The sequence below is a fragment of the Schistocerca americana genome, chromosome 3 (genome assembly GCF_021461395.2).
Source record: "Schistocerca americana isolate TAMUIC-IGC-003095 chromosome 3, iqSchAmer2.1, whole genome shotgun sequence".
Classification (NCBI taxonomy): Eukaryota; Metazoa; Arthropoda; class Insecta; order Orthoptera; family Acrididae; genus Schistocerca; species Schistocerca americana.
This window is the reverse complement of record NC_060121.1, coordinates 108177427-108194084: the sequence shown is the minus strand read 5'-3', so window position 1 is coordinate 108194084 and position 16658 is coordinate 108177427. Positions and strand designations below refer to the sequence as shown.

Sequence of the window (16658 nt, the reverse complement as noted above, 5' to 3'; positions counted from 1 at the left end):
TTGTTTGCAGGGGTGGAACGACGTGAGCTTCCACGGGTCGGACCAGATCCCGACGCCAAACATCGACGCTCTGGCGTATCACGGTGTGATCCTCAACAGCCACTACGTACAGCCCGTGTGTACTCCATCGAGAGCAGCCCTCATGACTGGAAAGTACCCCATTCGCACAGGTAAGAGTACATCCAGTTTATATCTCAAAGTGTTCATGTTTAGTGGCAATGAGAACTGCTGATCTCTGCGGCTAATATATTTGTAAGTACGTTCCCCCCCCCCCCCCCTTTTCCCACTACCCCACGCTCTCCATCCCTATTAACAACTCTTTAAAGAATGGAACTCTCAGTTATGATACAGCATAAACCGTCAATCTTCATGGTTATAGTCTCTATAAACTGCGCTCCCTTTGAAGAAAAGCTATTATTTACGCATCTAGACGTTTATGACGTCATATCTGCTGAATATATGTGACATACAATGATAATGTTTTGCATATACCTTCAGCAGTGTATGTAGGTACTGTCTGAAGAACGTGGAGCGAATAAAGAAATAATAAATTAAAACATCTTGCCTGATGCTGAAGTCTTACTGAGTTATCCGTGAAAATGTAGTCAGCGATAAGGGTTTTGCTTTTCACTATGATATGGGGGGTGCCAGTGAGGAAAACCTTCCAAAAAATTTCAGAAAATGTCTGAATTTTGTTGGATCTCACAAAGTGAACGTATATAATTTGGGTAATCTGCGCGCCTTGGGTAATGATGCCTCGAGATAGATACACACTGTCTAACTTTAATACGTGATTATAATGTTAAACCAGTAACGTAAGATTATACCTCTTCACGAAGAGATTATGGTAGCATTTTAAATTTCAAAGTTCGCTGAATAGTGAAATACTGAAAATAATATTTTTGTTGCCATGGAAGTCGTTAGAAAAGACAATCTGCATCAGGAATTGACCGGATGACTATTTAAATCGTTCATTAGTACAGTACTCTGGCTTGATAATAAATGAAGGTTTATGAAAGCTGTGTATTAAGGAACCTTACAGCAGAACTTTAAATATCTGATTTCGTAACTAAACCTTTTTGCCGGAGGAGCATGGTTTCTGTACTGTTAAATGGATTGTTTCAGATAGTGTCTTTTAAATTTCGTGAAGGTACGTTATTCCAGAATTCTGATGCTTCTCCTACAGCTGTGATTTCGAGGGTTCCTTGCCTCATTCGGTAAGAGCGGAATCCTTATAAAATCACTTTCCTGTATGTCTGTCTGTCGGACTGTTAAAAAACTTTTTTGTCGGGAACGAATAGATGAAATCTGTGCGACATACTAAGGTCTACAGTCCCTTGGCGGTGGAAGAATTGAAGCTTTCAAGTGAGTGACATCAAAATTTACTGTCATTTATGTGACGTATCTTGATACTTGGAAACTCAGCATCAAACCCTCTAGAGCATTTCCCGTTAGCCTGGAATCATGAAATTTGGCAAGAAGGTTTCAGAGTACAACGCAAAGTCAAAATTTCAAGCATGTTAATTTGTAATTATATAAGACGAAAAATGTTTCTTTTATCATTGTTATTCACCTCCGAACTTAAAATTAAAACTGTGGTGTCACCGCCAGACACCACAATTGCTAGGTGGTAGCCTTTAAATCGACCGCGGTCCGTTAGTATACGTCGGACCCGCGTGTCGCAACTATCAGTGATTGCAGACCGAGCGCCGCCACACGGCAGGTCTAGAGAGTCTTCCTAGCACTCGCCCCAGTCGTACAGCCGACTTTGATAGCGATGGTTCACTGACAAATTACGCTCTCATTTCCCGAGACGATAGTCAGCATAGCCTTCAGCTACGTCATTTGCTACGACCTAGCAAGGCGCCATTACCAGTTACTATTGATGCTGTAAAACATGTACCGTCAAGAGCGATGTTCACCAATTATGGATTAAAGTTAAGTATTGCAGGAGCTACGTACCTTTTTTGCTAGTCTCAATTCCTTGTCCTGTTCCAGACCTCACGCCAGCCTGCGTGAGCTTAAACGCGTGCCTTTCGGCTTCCTCATAGTGGTTTGGCTGTCTTGCCAATCCACAACAAAAACTTTCTTTAAAGTCCTGAAATTTTCGGCGCTGATATGTTGCCAGTATCAATGTAGACTACAGGCAAAATTCTTCGACTTTCTCGTTTCCCGGGATGGATGAACTCACCCTAGTCTACTCTCCATCCGAACAGGCCTCGGAAAGCCTAACGGTGCCGACCGACCGCCGTGTCATCCCCAGGCGATAAGCGTCACTGGATGCGGGTATGTAATGGATGTGGTTAGCACTCCGCTCTCCCGGTCGTTGTCAGTTTTCGTGACCGGAGCCGCTACTTCTCAGTCAAGTAGCCCTCAGTTGGCTTCACAAGGGCTGAGTGCACCCCGCTTGTCAATAGCGCTCTACAGATCCGGATGGTCACCCATCCAAGTGCTAGCCAGGTCCAACAGTGCTTAACTTCGATGATCTGTCGTGAACCGGTGTTACCACTGCGGCAAGGACGTTGGCTTAGATTTCCTAAAACGTCATAAATTTACGATTGTAGTAAGGTATAGGACAGGATATTTTGCACTTCATTTGGTATGTAACATACGATTGGAGATCTAGTAAGTGTAATTAACTAATGCATCACCTACACATGACTTCCTTTTAATAAAACATTGAGTAGTAACATTTAGGAGGGTTTAGCTGCAGTTTAAGGTTTTTGTTCCTTTAGTGTTCTAGGGTTACGTTTGTACAGTATCCTGAGAGCATGAGTCCTATTCCTATCTTGTAAAGTTTTAATTGTAAAACATATGGTTTCCGACCTAACACTTGCTAACTGTTGCTGAAGACTCGAATGATTAACTTGAGGAGATGCATGGCAGCACCAGATATTTTCCTTCTATACAGAAACACCTAGAGCCAAATCTATCACAGTCGCTGTCAATAAATTACAGCAGGATGAGAACTGGGATTTATCTTCATCGTAAAGTATGTTTCTCGACCCGTTTTATTTACATTGTTACCATTGAGGATTCGAGACTAGTATCAAGTTAATACTCTACAAAGTGAGCTCTATTCACTAAGAGAAACGGTTAACGTACACTGATGTGCCAGCACATTATGACCACCTGCTTAGTAGCTTGTTTGTTCATCTTTGGAACGAAATACATAATTGATTCTGCTTATCAGGAATCCCTAGTTTGTTGGTAGGTTTGTGGACATAGGTGGCATTAAATGTCGACGCACAGTTAAATTAATTCGCGTAAATAACAGGCTGCTGATTTGCCCACGCGATGATGGCGCCCGATAGCAACTCTGATGGATTCAAAAGGATTTACATCAGGCGGAAGTAGTCTCCGAGACATCATCGTGATTTCACCACAACACTGCTCAAAACACTGTGGCTCCGAGACACAGACAGTTACACTGATGAAACATGATACCGCCGTCGGGGAAGACATCAAGCATGAAGGGGTGCAGGTAGTTCGTAGCTGTAGACTTATCTTTGATTACTACCACAGGTCCCACGACCGCAGGAGAATGTGTCCCATAGCATAATACCGCTACCACCATCGTGTGGCCGTCTCGCGGTGCAAGTTTTGAGCCGCCGTTCACCCAAACGACGGCGTTTGTGGAGACGACCAGTAACCTAGTGTAGAAAAAGATGTGGACCACCTGAAGAGCCAACACGTTCCCATTCATTGACGTTCGAATCCCGTTGGTGCCGTGTTCATTGCAATCGTAACTGACGCTCTCGTTCGTCCAACATGTGATCACATAGGGGTCGTCTGCGCGGAGCTTCATGTTCAACAATGTGCGACGAACGGCGCGTTCCGGAAATATTTGTGCGTGAAGCAGCATTGTGCTCTTTCGGTGGAGATGCCGCAGATCACCATCTATCCAGCTTTACAGAGCAGACAAGCGTCCGGATCCCACGTTCTGTGAAGAGTCGTTGGACGTCCAACCATTTAGCGCGTAGTGGTAGTTCCACTGTCCTCCTCCGTCTTCCCGTAGATGCTCACGACAGTACCACGTGAAAATTCGACCAGCTTCGTAGTTTTCGAGATACTCGTTCAGAGGCTCCACAATAATAATCTGCCCTTTGCCAAAATCGCTTATCTTATTGGATTGTCCCTTCGCGCAGGGGTGATCCCCGTCCGCGTTTGCTACGCTTACTTACTTTTGTTACCGCGTCATAAGCCCTCAACGCCACTAGACGGCATCCAATGTCGCGGTGGTCAGTGGTGATAATGTTTTGGCTGTCAGTGTATACTGATGTGGTCAGCGTATTAGTAGCAGCACGATGAACGCAAAATGGCCGACGCCAGCCACTTGTGCCTACTTTCCATTGTATCCTCCCCACAAAAATTTAAAAGTAATGACAATATTATTTAGAAATGCAAATGGACATTGCGCTAAGTGTAACCTCTCCACCGAAATTTTAAAAGATAGAAACAATAAATGAATGGGACCCAAGCGTAACCTCCCTAGCAATTAAATTTAATGACAATAAAAAATGAGAATCGCAATCTGACCCAAGTATAAGTTACTCACAAAAAAAATGAAAGTCAATTCAGTGATAAGAAATCTCAGTGATAATGATAATTCAATTAAACCGAAATATCGGTCTTTGGCCCTGTGTAAGACAATCAGAATTAAATTCTTACCTCATTGTAACTGCCAGTCAAATTTCTGCTCTTATTCTTGCGCACGGCTTGGAGGAACTGCATTGCAAATAATAATATTCTTTTTTTTTTTTTATATTTTAACTGAAAACTGAAACTTTTCTTTAAGGGAAGTGGAACGAAATCTTTACTTCAATTAAATAAAATTTTTTTGTAAAAAACTGCTTTGAAATCAAAATTATTATTGGGGGCACTTGTTGAAAATTAATTACAATAAATAAACTTTACATTATCCGATGATTATCTTAATTAACAGTATACCTCATTCAGCATCTTGACCAGTGTTGCCGACAGACTACATCACACAACCGCACTGGGCTGCTACTACTGACCGACTGCTCTGCATGACGACTACTACTGTACCGCTCGCAACTGTACTGTACGACTACTACTAACAGACTGCTCGTAACACTCGCGCGGTCAAGCGCATACTAACCACGATAATAGGCTCTCTGGTCAAAGATTTTAACGTGCCTCACCATCGCTGCTACGTTACATACGTGTTTCACCATATATAGTTCATTTATGTCTGTCGCTCACATGCGACAGAATACAAGATGATCTTACAAAAAGAAAACAGCACGCAAATATTTTGTGTCACCGCAGTTGCATTGCATGACTAATCTTATTTACTTGCCGACAGGTATGCAGGCCCACGTGATAGGAGCCACCGACCTGAGCGCCCTGCCAGAGGGCAAGATCCTGCCGCAGTACCTGCAGGACTTGGGCTACGTCACCAGGGCGATCGGAAAGTGGCACCTCGGCCACCACGCCAAGAACTACACGCCGGCATACCGAGGGTTCGACACACACTTCGGCTACTGGAACGGCATGGTCGGCTACTACGACTTCGTAGTTCAGTCTGGCGTAAGATCCATTTTACTATTACCATTACTGTTACAACTCTGCCACGAATATTTATCATATACTGATAAAAATCTATCGAGTTTCCGGTCCCATCAAGTGGTTTGAGCTTGAAGCTTACTGGCACATTAAAACTGTGTGCCGGACAGAGTCTCGAACTGGGCACCTTTGCCTTTCGCGGGCGAATGCTCTACCATCTGAGCTACTCAAGCACGACTCACGCCCCGTCCTCACAGCTTTACTTCTTTCAGTATCTCGTCTTCTACCTTCCAAACGTTAGAGAAGTTCTCCTGCGAACCTTGCAGAACTAGCACTCCTGAAAGAAAAGATATTGTGGAGACATGCCTTAGCCACAGCCTGGGGGATGTTTCCCGAATGAGATTCTCACTCTGCAGCGGAGTGTGCGCTGATATGAAACTTCCTGCCAGGACCGAATCTCGAACTCGGGACCTTTCCCTTTCGTGGGCAAGTGCTCTACCATCTGAGCTACCGAAGCACGACTCATACCCTATCCTCACAGCTTTACTTCTGGCAGTATCTCGTCTCCTACCTTCCAAACATTACAGAAGCTCTCCTGCGAACCTTGCAGAACTAGCACTCCTGAAAGGAAGGACGGGTCGTGGGTCGTGCTTGGATTGCTCAGATGGTAGAGCTCTTGCCCGTGAAAGGCAAAGGTCCCGAGTTCGAGTCACGGACCGGCAGACAGTATTAATCTGCCAGGAAGTTTCACATCAGCGCACACTCCGCAGAAGAGTGAAAATCTCATTCAGTTATCAGTAAACTCTTCCGGGCTAAGTTGCCGTGGTCGATCTGTAGAACTTCTTCTCCCTGACGTTTCGTTCTCAACTGCGGAGAACATCTTCCGAGGTGAGTCGACGACTGGCTACTAGGAGCTGGGGCCGCCGCTTATATAGAGATCGTAGGGGGCGCCACCACACGTCACATGGCGTCGATGTGCAGCTATCTCTGGCTATCGTCTGTTCTCTCGATTGCAGGCAATCGATTGTCACGTGATTGATGCAACGTCGACCGCCATATCTTATCCAATTTTAATCCTTCTTCTTTACGATTAAAATTGTATTGATGTTTGTGGATTTCAATTGCCTCTCTATACATACGTGTATAATAGTGCGACGTCCTCGCTAGCACGCTTGTTTCACCAAATTTTATGTCGTGATCTCCATCCTTAAAAACATGTTCCGCTACTGCCGATTTGTCGATATGTCCCAAGCGACAGTTTCTTTTGTGCTCCGTCAACCGTGTATTGATGCTTCTTTTGGTAGTTCCTATGTAAACCCTGCCGCAACTACACGGAATTTTATATACCCCTGGGGTGGCTAGGGGGTGACGAGCATCTTTTGTTGATCTTAGGCATTCACTAATTTTCTTAGTAGGCCTAAAAATGGTCTCTACCTGAAACTTGGCTAGTACTTTTCCAATGCGATCCGTGATATTATGGATGAACGGAAGAAATACTTTTCCAGCTGATGGTTGTTGCTGTCTCCCATTTTTAGGCATTTTTCTATTTGGGTGAAGTGCTCGATTAATCTCGTTTTTTGTATAACCATTTTTCGCAAAGGCCATTCGTAAATGATTTAGTTCTTCTTGTAAGTAGCCTGGTTCACAAATATTATTGGCCCTATCCACCAGTGTTTTTATGACCCCCCTCTTTTGCCTAGGGTGGTGGTTTGAGTTCTTATGGAGGTAGCGATCGGTATGTGTACCTTTCCTGTAGACCTTATGGCCTAAGGTCCCATCCGCCCGTTTGATAACTGATACATCCAAGAAGTTAAGTTGTCCATTCTTCTCCTTCTCCATAGTAAATTTAATCTTTGGGTTGATGCTATTTAAGTGTACCAGAAAATCATTCAAGTCTTCTTCCTCATGATTCCATATTACAAAGGTATCATCCACATACCGATACCACTTCGAGGGGCTTTTTTTGGCCGACTGCAATGCTTGATGTTCAAAATATTCCATGAATAAATTCGCAATTGCGGGACTTAGGGGGCTTCCCATGGCTACCCCATCGATCTGTTCATAAAATTCACCATTATACTGAAAATAGGTTGAGGATGTATCAGTTATCAAACGGGCGGATGGGACCTTAGGCCATAAGGTCTACAGGAAAGGTACACATACCGATCGCTACCTCCATAAGAACTCAAACCACCACCCTAGGCAAAAGAGGGGGGTCATAAAAACACTGGTGGATAGGGCCAATAATATTTGTGAACCAGGCTACTTACAAGAAGAACTAAATCATTTACGAATGGCCTTTGCGAAAAATGGTTATACAAAAAACGAGATTAATCGAGCACTTCACCCAAATAGAAAAATGCCTAAAAATGGGAGACAGCAACAACCATCAGCTGGAAAAGTATTTCTTCCGTTCATCCATAATATCACGGATCGCATTGGAAAAGTACTAGCCAAGTTTCAGGTAGAGACCATTTTTAGGCCTACTAAGAAAATTAGTGAATGCCTAAGATCAACAAAAGATGCTCGTCACCCCCTAGCCACCCCAGGGGTATATAAAATTCCGTGTAGTTGCGGCAGGGTTTACATAGGAACTACCAAAAGAAGCATCAATACACGGTTGACGGAGCACAAAAGAAACTGTCGCTTGGGACATATCGACAAATCGGCAGTAGCGGAACATGTTTTTAAGGATGGAGATCACGACATAAAATTTGGTGAAACAAGCGTGCTAGCGAGGACGTCGCACTATTATACACGTATGTATAGAGAGGCAATTGAAATCCACAAACATCAATACAATTTTAATCGTAAAGAAGAAGGATTAAAATTGGATAAGATATGGCGGTCGACGTTGCATCAATCACGTGACAATCGATTGCCTGCAATCGAGAGAACAGACGATAGCCAGAGATAGCTGCACATCGACGCCATGTGACGTGTGGTGGCGCCCCCTACGATCTCTATATAAGCGGCGGCCCCAGCTCCTAGTAGCCAGTCGTCGACTCACCTCGGAAGATGTTCTCCGCAGTTGAGAACGAAACGTCAGGGAGAAGAAGTTCTACAGATCGACCACGGCAACTTAGCCCGGAAGAGTTTACTGATAAAGACGCCGGCCGTGAAAGCCTACATGGAATGAATCTCATTCAGGTTTGAGCTTGTTTTACGACTCTATACCTTAATCCATTTTCCCACGTAGTAGTAGATATTTCATGGAATGTAATTCACTGCCTGTTTTTTAAATCATGTTCTGCTGCCGCTGATTTCTTAGGTTACCGTCCGTGGTTTGTTGATTTGGGACCAAACAGCGAGGTCGTCGGTCCCATCGGATTGGGGAAGGAACGGGTAGGAAGTCGGCAGTGTCCTTGCAAAGGAACCATTCCGGCATTTGCGTGAATAGATTTAGGGAAATCACTGGAAACTTAAATCAGGGTGGTCCGAAGCCTGTTTCAACCGTCGTCCTCCCCAATGCGACTCGTAGGTGGTAATATCTGCCGTGGCCTATACGGCACTGTTGAATTGTGCGCGTATTCTGCCCGGTGTGAGAGTCTCCACATCCGTGCGTGATTTTGTATATTCCTGCATTCTGAGGCCTACGTGATCTTCCACAGACCTCGTAAGTTTTGTAGGACACCTGAAGACAGAATCGACGTTACGCCCCTTTAGGGGTCGGCTAATGTTTCCGATTACTCAGCCACAAACCGTAAACACAAAAGATTCCTTGAAGTGTTTGGTGAAATGGGTGGCAGGATTTTGTGTTCATTCAAGGCGTTTTCTTTGAGCCTTTTCGCAAATGGCTCAGTCCTTGGACAGGTTTTCTGACTCTGATGTGGCTACCGTCCGATGCACCAAAGTGCTCAGAACAATGTTGCTGCGATGGGCGGTGCTAGCGGGTAGCTCGCAATATCAGTCCGCGTGGGTGGCATCCAGACGGCCCCATATGGTTGAAAGGCTCTTTTCCGAATGCACTGCAGAACATTTTGGAGCCCTGAAGACAGCTATTCGTGGCCGTAGATTTGCTTCGGATGAAGAAGTGAAAGTCTGGTTACAATCATGGCTCCATAGACAACCACAAACTTTTTCCATGAAGACATTGACAGTATCACTCATGGATGAATTTATTGACAGATATGGCGATTACTTTTGAAATAATAAACAGTTTGCTTTCTTCTGTCTGTCTCATATTCAGTTGTCTACACCTTATATTTTATTTTACTGTTTTAATCCAACGCGTTTCGAAGCTACAACTTAATTTTCAAAAACCAAATTGAATTACTTTCTCTGAAGAGTTAAATACAAATGTTGAAGTTTTTCATCAATGTTGATGATGGCAAATTCATAGCTAAGTGCGGGTGTCACAATAGACGATTTCGCCAGGAAGCCAATCTCGGTGTCTGTCGATCTGTTGTGCAGCTAGTCTCCGACCAATGATGGAGGAGACACAGTGTTGCTGGGGGTCCATTACTTATTCTCGGATGGCTGTCGCAAATGTGAAGGGGTTACCATGTGATTGCAGCTCTACACGGCGATCCTCCTCTGTGGCGGTCGGACTTGGTCGTTCGGAACCTTCATGACGAGGTTACCTGTCTTAATGTTCCCTTGCAGCCCACAATGGAGTGACTGTCACATCTGAATGCCTTACAAATTTGAATATAGCACCATTTGACCAGGCCGCTAAATGGAGAACCACAATGAGGCCCCTTTCAAACCCCGACAGCGCTCTCTCGAACAGATTCGTGGTATCACCGCTTGCTTCAGTCATTACTCAACATCTGAAGCTGTTCATGCCCCGTGAAACCCCATGAGTCCTAGTAACAACACTAAACATAAACAACAGTGATGCAGTCTAGTACCCAGCTAATTTCCTTCTCTTGGTGCTACGAGGACTTGAATTTTTAAATGTAGATTTTCGGAAACGATGGACCCACGAAGAGAGAATAGCCGCCACAGTCACGCCCGCATTGTTACACATGGTTTGGGAGACAAGGTGCGGCTAAACTTGCATTAGCATAATTATTTCAGACCTGGACAATCCACATTGCCTCTCTCCCCAACTACTATACGGAATGTAACTGGAAATACGAATGACTTTACCACAACCCGTAATGAGAGAAATTCTAATCATGTGATGACGAAAATGACTGGAAGATGCGACGGAGTTTTACCGATTGTTTTTTGATGTCCAGATTTTGGAATGATTCTCACCGAGACGAATCGTTATGCCGAGCAACGAACTCTTGACAGTTTTGTCAACGAAAAATGTACAGAACTCTGTAAACTACAGCAATAGATACACGCCAGTAACGAAGAACTCCTGCGGTTTTTGGATTCGTTCCGTGGGCCGGTTTGGATCGAAAACGTATACTGCAGAGGTATTGGCCAAACAACATGCTATAGAAAAATGAAGTGAATAAAGCTTTACCCCGCAACAAGTTTCAAGCCCTTTTGAGTATGCTACATTTTTCGGGCATAATCGGGTACAAAAATGGCAAACTGTACAACATTTCACCATTAGCTGATATACTAAACGATAAATTTCACGGAGTAGTCCTGGTGAGAAATTGTGCATTAATGTAACTATAGTGCCGTTTGGAGGAAGGTTGGGATGTCGCCAGTATAAACCGTCAGTATAAACGTCAGAAATATGGTCCAAGCCATTCACACGTGTGTTCATGGAGGTTATACCTGGAATGTTAAATTGCATGCTCGAAAGCAGATTGCCCCACAAGATCATGACACGTTCTCGAGTCTGAGTTGATGGGTCCATTGTTGAAAGCCGGACATGTCCTCTACGTCGACAATTACTATACAAGCGTCGCCTTAGCCCTTAAGTTGAACGAACATTCCATCCACCGGGTTGACACATTGAGAAATAACAGAAAGTACAATCCAAGGACCGTAATGGAAGGAGAGGTCAAGAAAGGGGAACTGCTATGGATGCAGTTATAGGAAAATGGAATGTTTCTGACGACGAAAGACGTTCCAGAACTAATAATAACCACGTGAAGAGAAGAAAGAACCAGAAATCAATCCACAATTTTGGAATATAAACACGCAAAATCCTTCACAGACGTTTCATATCAAATGGCGTCTCATGTCTCCACTTTCCGCAGAGGTGTCAAGTAGTATCGTAAGATTGCATTCGAGCTCAGTCAGGCAGTAGCAGCCGGCCCAGACAGACGCAGCAACAGGGAAGTAACCTATTTTGTGACATATTACATGTTCGTAATCAGGGGCAAATTATTTAGTAGGCAGAGCTTTATCCCAGTTAGCGGTGTGAAAAGCAACTTCGTGGAAAAAAGTTAAAGGTTTTTTTAATTTCGTAACTTATGCACAGGTTGGCACAACTGGGCAAGCAGAGTGTTTTCACATTCAAACTGACTAAGGCGAGTAATAGTCGGGGCATGCACGTGTAAGTAATTCATGACTTTGGAAACATATCTTAAGACTTTACATTTATTCGATGTGTATGTTCGCATAATGTAACGTCAACTTCCGTTGCCGGAAATCTAAGTAGAAGTTTCTGCGTGGGTAGCCACTTTGTTGATAACCGGGACACATGAAAGACCTGTTACAGACCGATGCCGTGCTACACGCTGTGGAATTGGTAACAACAATCTCAGTTATTTAGCACACAGCCTGCCTCTCGTGTAACAGGATGTTAATAGTACATTTTCTAGCGACATGACCACCTATTCCTCGAAAGCACATTGCGGCTACGTCAAGACAAGCACTTGGTCGTTCATCGCAGCAGAAGTAAACCTTTTGTGGGTTTTGTATTTTTGTAGCCATGCCTACTCCTTGTATTAACTAGCGATTGTAAATGAAGTCATACTTTGGCCATTTTATGGTTGTGTCATTGCAATTAGTTGCCGCTCCTGAGTCCAGTATTTGAATCACAACTTGTTTAGTAGTGGACTAATAATTCGAACCATCTTCAGGTCCTCCTGGAAATCATTGCTTGTCGGGGTCTGTATTTATAACGTCATTCACTATATCTAAGTGTGTATTATCAGGGATTTTTCTAACAGTGATTAATGTACATTTAGGTATTCCGTTCGTAGAAGGGTAGCTATAAGGAATGTAGCGGGTGTAAGTGCAGTTGTTTCTGTTGGTATCTGAGGACGGTGCACTGAATAACATTACACCAGTATTTACCTCATTTGCAGACTAACAGTTATAGCCATTACAAGTCGTATGTTTTTAGTTTCTTTAGTATCTCCAAGTATACGAGGCAAGAATAAGCAATTAATGCATATTTTATTCTGGGAAGCATGTTAGGGGTTGAGGTGTGGATGCATGGACACCAAATGGTTAGCATATGCTGACAGTCCAGTAGTCCAGTTGGTGATGCAGTATGACCGTGTCTGTGGAAAATGCGGTGTCGTTGAGTATCGAGAGCTGCGCAAGAATTATCGACCACACTGGAGATACTGTACAGTGAAGCAGCATCACGAGGTGCCAATTAGTACCAGGAAGCAGCCGTGCCTCCCGTAGTTTTGAGGTGACACCGACACGCCTCTGCCCTGAAATAGCGTCACCAGAGGCCAGGATGGCAGTTCTGTTCGAGATCGGATCCTGCCCACTAACAGGATGTTCCTGTCGGCGTAACGTCTTTGTGCTGCCTACTCGCCGTAACACAGCTCGTGTCAACCGCAGGGAGTGAAGAGACTTCCGTCTCCTATGAACTGTGCCTACACGCCAACCCGTCAGAACAGTGTCAGAAAGTGTCTACGAACTTGCGTTTTCTAGCGCTGTAGTAAAGCGACAGTACGGTCATTCTGAAATTGTATCGATTCACCATTCAGAAATCGTGATTGATGTAGTGTGTTCTAAATCGCAAGTCGACGTTTGCAGTTTCATAGCTACAGCCGAGCCTGGTGAGCAAAGATACGTTTTGTTGAAATTAATAAATTATTACTTATTCAGAGTGTTCTAATTAACTGTGTTATTACTAACCACCTCAGTGTGCAAGTAGTCATACAGAACAGAAGAACTATTCGTCGCAGAGATATAACAACCGACATACTGATGTGTGAACATACGAAGGTAACATATATAAAAATGTCTACGCGTATACCCTTACACAATCGGTATATATACTGCAATTCGAATTCTCACTAACTTTGCTAATTTGGCTTCCATTACGATTTACCGACTGTTTAACGATTTCTCCAAATCAAGCCGATAATTTTCGACACTTTTCCTTCATCGGATTCCTAAGTTTGTAATTACACATTTTTGAAACACCTGGCACTACAAGCTCATCGAGCGGACATATAAAAGGATTTTCTTTCCGAGTTCCAGCGGATTTCGCCTCTGTGCTAGTCTACAAGATGTAGGACAGACAGAGCACAAACAGTACACTGCGCATAATGACAGGTTCAGCGAAAACGCTTTCTCTTTCGAGGCATAATTCTGTCACAGGAAAGTCATATTAAAGTTAAATATTCTCAGAAAGCAATATGCTCAGTGCTTTCAGATAATGTTTAGTTCAAGTCGGATTAGTTTCCACCTTTCAGTCATTCTCTTCATATTTGAAGAAGGGGAGGCCACGACATTAGGATCACAGATTTCTTTCAAACTTTGTACACGCGTTTTTGCACGAAGTTTCAATTTATGTTTTCCACGTCTGTATGACAAATACCACCCTGCCACGTGCGATGTGGAGAGCACATCTGACGAGTAATTGTACATTACTCTTGTGGTCGGGCACATTGTGGCTTACTACACAGGGTGTATAAAAAATATCGTCCGATTTGGCACCTACATATTTCTGAAATTAATAAACATATACAATAAATTTTGTTTTCTTGATGAGCGAGAAACAAAAAATTTTTTTCATACCTTTTCATAGGTGTTCAATATGCCCCCCTTGAGATGCACGGCATACGTCAACGCGGTATTCAAATTATTCCCACACTGCAGCGAGTATGTCTTGGGTTACAGCTTGCACAGGTGCTGCTATTTGATGTCTCAGTTCATTCATTGTTTTTGGTAGCGGAGGAACATATTTTATAAACCGGCACAAGAAATCAGTCAGGTCTAGTGACCTCGGAGGCCAGTAATGTAAGGCTGAATCATTTGGTGCGGGTTGACCGATCCATCGTTCAGTAATCCTTGGGTTTAAAATTTCCAGCACTTCCAGATGCCAGTGTGGAGGTTCCCCATCCAGATAGTAAATGAAGTCGTTCGAATCAGTCTCCACTTGTGGGAAAAGAAAGTTCTCAAGCATATCGAGGAATGTGTTGCCTGTAACAGTGATTTCAAATGGTTCAAATGGTTCTGAGCTCTATGGGACTTAACTTCTGAGGTCCTCAGACCCCTAGAACTTAGAACTACTTAAACCTAACTAACCTAAGGACATCACACACATCCGTACCCGAGGCAGGATTCGAACCTGCGATAGTAGCGATCGCGCGGTTCCAGACGGAAGCGCCTAAAACCGCTCGGCCACACCGGCCGGCGAACAGTGATCTCCCCAAAGAAAACTTGACCGTACACCTTTTCCCGTGAAATCTGCACAAAACACATTCAATTTTGGAGTGTATTATGTTGCTCAGCTTCAGGTGGGGTATTCTCACGTTATGACGTTTCACTTTTCAGTTGAAATGGAATGTTGCCTCGTCACTAAAGGTTAAGCGTGGAAGAAAATTGTCAACCTTCGTCTTACCAAGAACGAAATTACGTAACTCCACAAGTTGTCGTTTGTCACCTTCACGAAGAGCTTGCAGTAGCTGAATTTTGTATGGTTTCATGTATAGACGTCGAGGCAACACACGCCACACGGACATCAGACGCACGTTGAGCTGTGGAGCTGCACGGCGAAGGGATTTCTGCGGACTCCATGTGAAACTATGGCAGAAGCGTTCTACGTCTGTGTCAGACACTGGGAACTGACTGGCAATTTGTCTTTACAGAAACAACCCGCTGCTAGAAATTGTTCATGCCATCGTCTAATGCTCTGTGCTGTAGGAGGATCCACACCACAGCTAGTACGAAACTCACGCTGAACAGTTATTACTGACCCGAACTGTGCAAAACGTAGAATGCAAAACGCTTTCTGTTGTCCCGACACCATTTTTACTGGAACTGAAGTAGGTGCACACTGCTGATACCTAGCAGGAACCATGTAAAACTCTAGAGTTTGCTCTTCCCGACAGTACGATGTTCACGCACATACCTCAAATAGCATAATAGACATGATTGCTTTAAATCGAGTGATTCATTTTGATACAACCTGTATTACTTATTGTGAGTAGCGTCATTCATATAATTATCTATCGAGGTTTACCTTGAACTTTCCAAGCTTGATCTTGAAAATTTAATTACAAATAGTAATTAGTCAAACAACGTCTGACATTCAGTAGAAGTTCTTAAAACTCACATGGTTTTTTTGTCATTATATCATCTCTCAAATATCATATAAATTACACAATATGGCTAGTGATGAAAGGAATATGGATTAAAAACTAAGGGTTGGTGGAACTCGGGCCGTCGCTTCGTCCGTGACCCTCTTAGAATGCGAGAACGCTAACCATTTGACCACAACTCCTTGAAACTGCCGGCAACTTTGCACAAATACATCAGGTACATAAGAGACGCGTAGAACTTTTCTTGCTATTTTCTCGGAATTGCCAGAGTAGTGCAGCTTACTTCTTGCACATTAAGTATTTTTATTGGAATAATTATGAAAAATCCGCCTCGATTGCACAAACTACCTGGTGTTTGCCTAGATTTCAGCGTGGGTAACCACGCCTTCTTCAGAACAGATATAAAACAGCTTGCCTAAATATGCATAGTCAAAGGCTAAAATCAGCACCTACAGCGGCAAGACCCTACAAAAATTTTTTCAAATACACGGTACATACACTCCTGGAAATTGAAATAAGAACACCGTGAATTCATTGTCCCAGGAAGGGGAATCTTTATTGACACATTCCTGGGGTCAGATACACCACATGATCACACTGACAGAACCACAGGCACATAGACACAGGCAATAGAGCATGCACAATATCGGCACTAGTACAGTGTATATCCACCTTTCGCAGCAATGCAGGCTGCTATTCTCCCATGGAGACGATCGTAGAGATGCTGGATGTAGTCCTGTGGAACGGCTTGCC

At 43.7% G+C, this 16658-nt stretch overlaps 1 protein-coding gene across 1 annotated transcript in view; it reads left to right on the top strand.

The window, feature by feature from the left end:
* Nucleotides 1-16658, top strand: part of LOC124605901 (arylsulfatase B-like) — a 105228-nt gene that overhangs the window by 28409 nt on the left and 60161 nt on the right. Inside the window, exons 2-3 of the mRNA XM_047137847.1 lie at nucleotides 11-170; nucleotides 5333-5556. Of these exons, the coding sequence (XP_046993803.1) occupies nucleotides 11-170; nucleotides 5333-5556 (384 nt within the window). The remainder of the gene's footprint in view (nucleotides 1-10; nucleotides 171-5332; nucleotides 5557-16658) is intronic.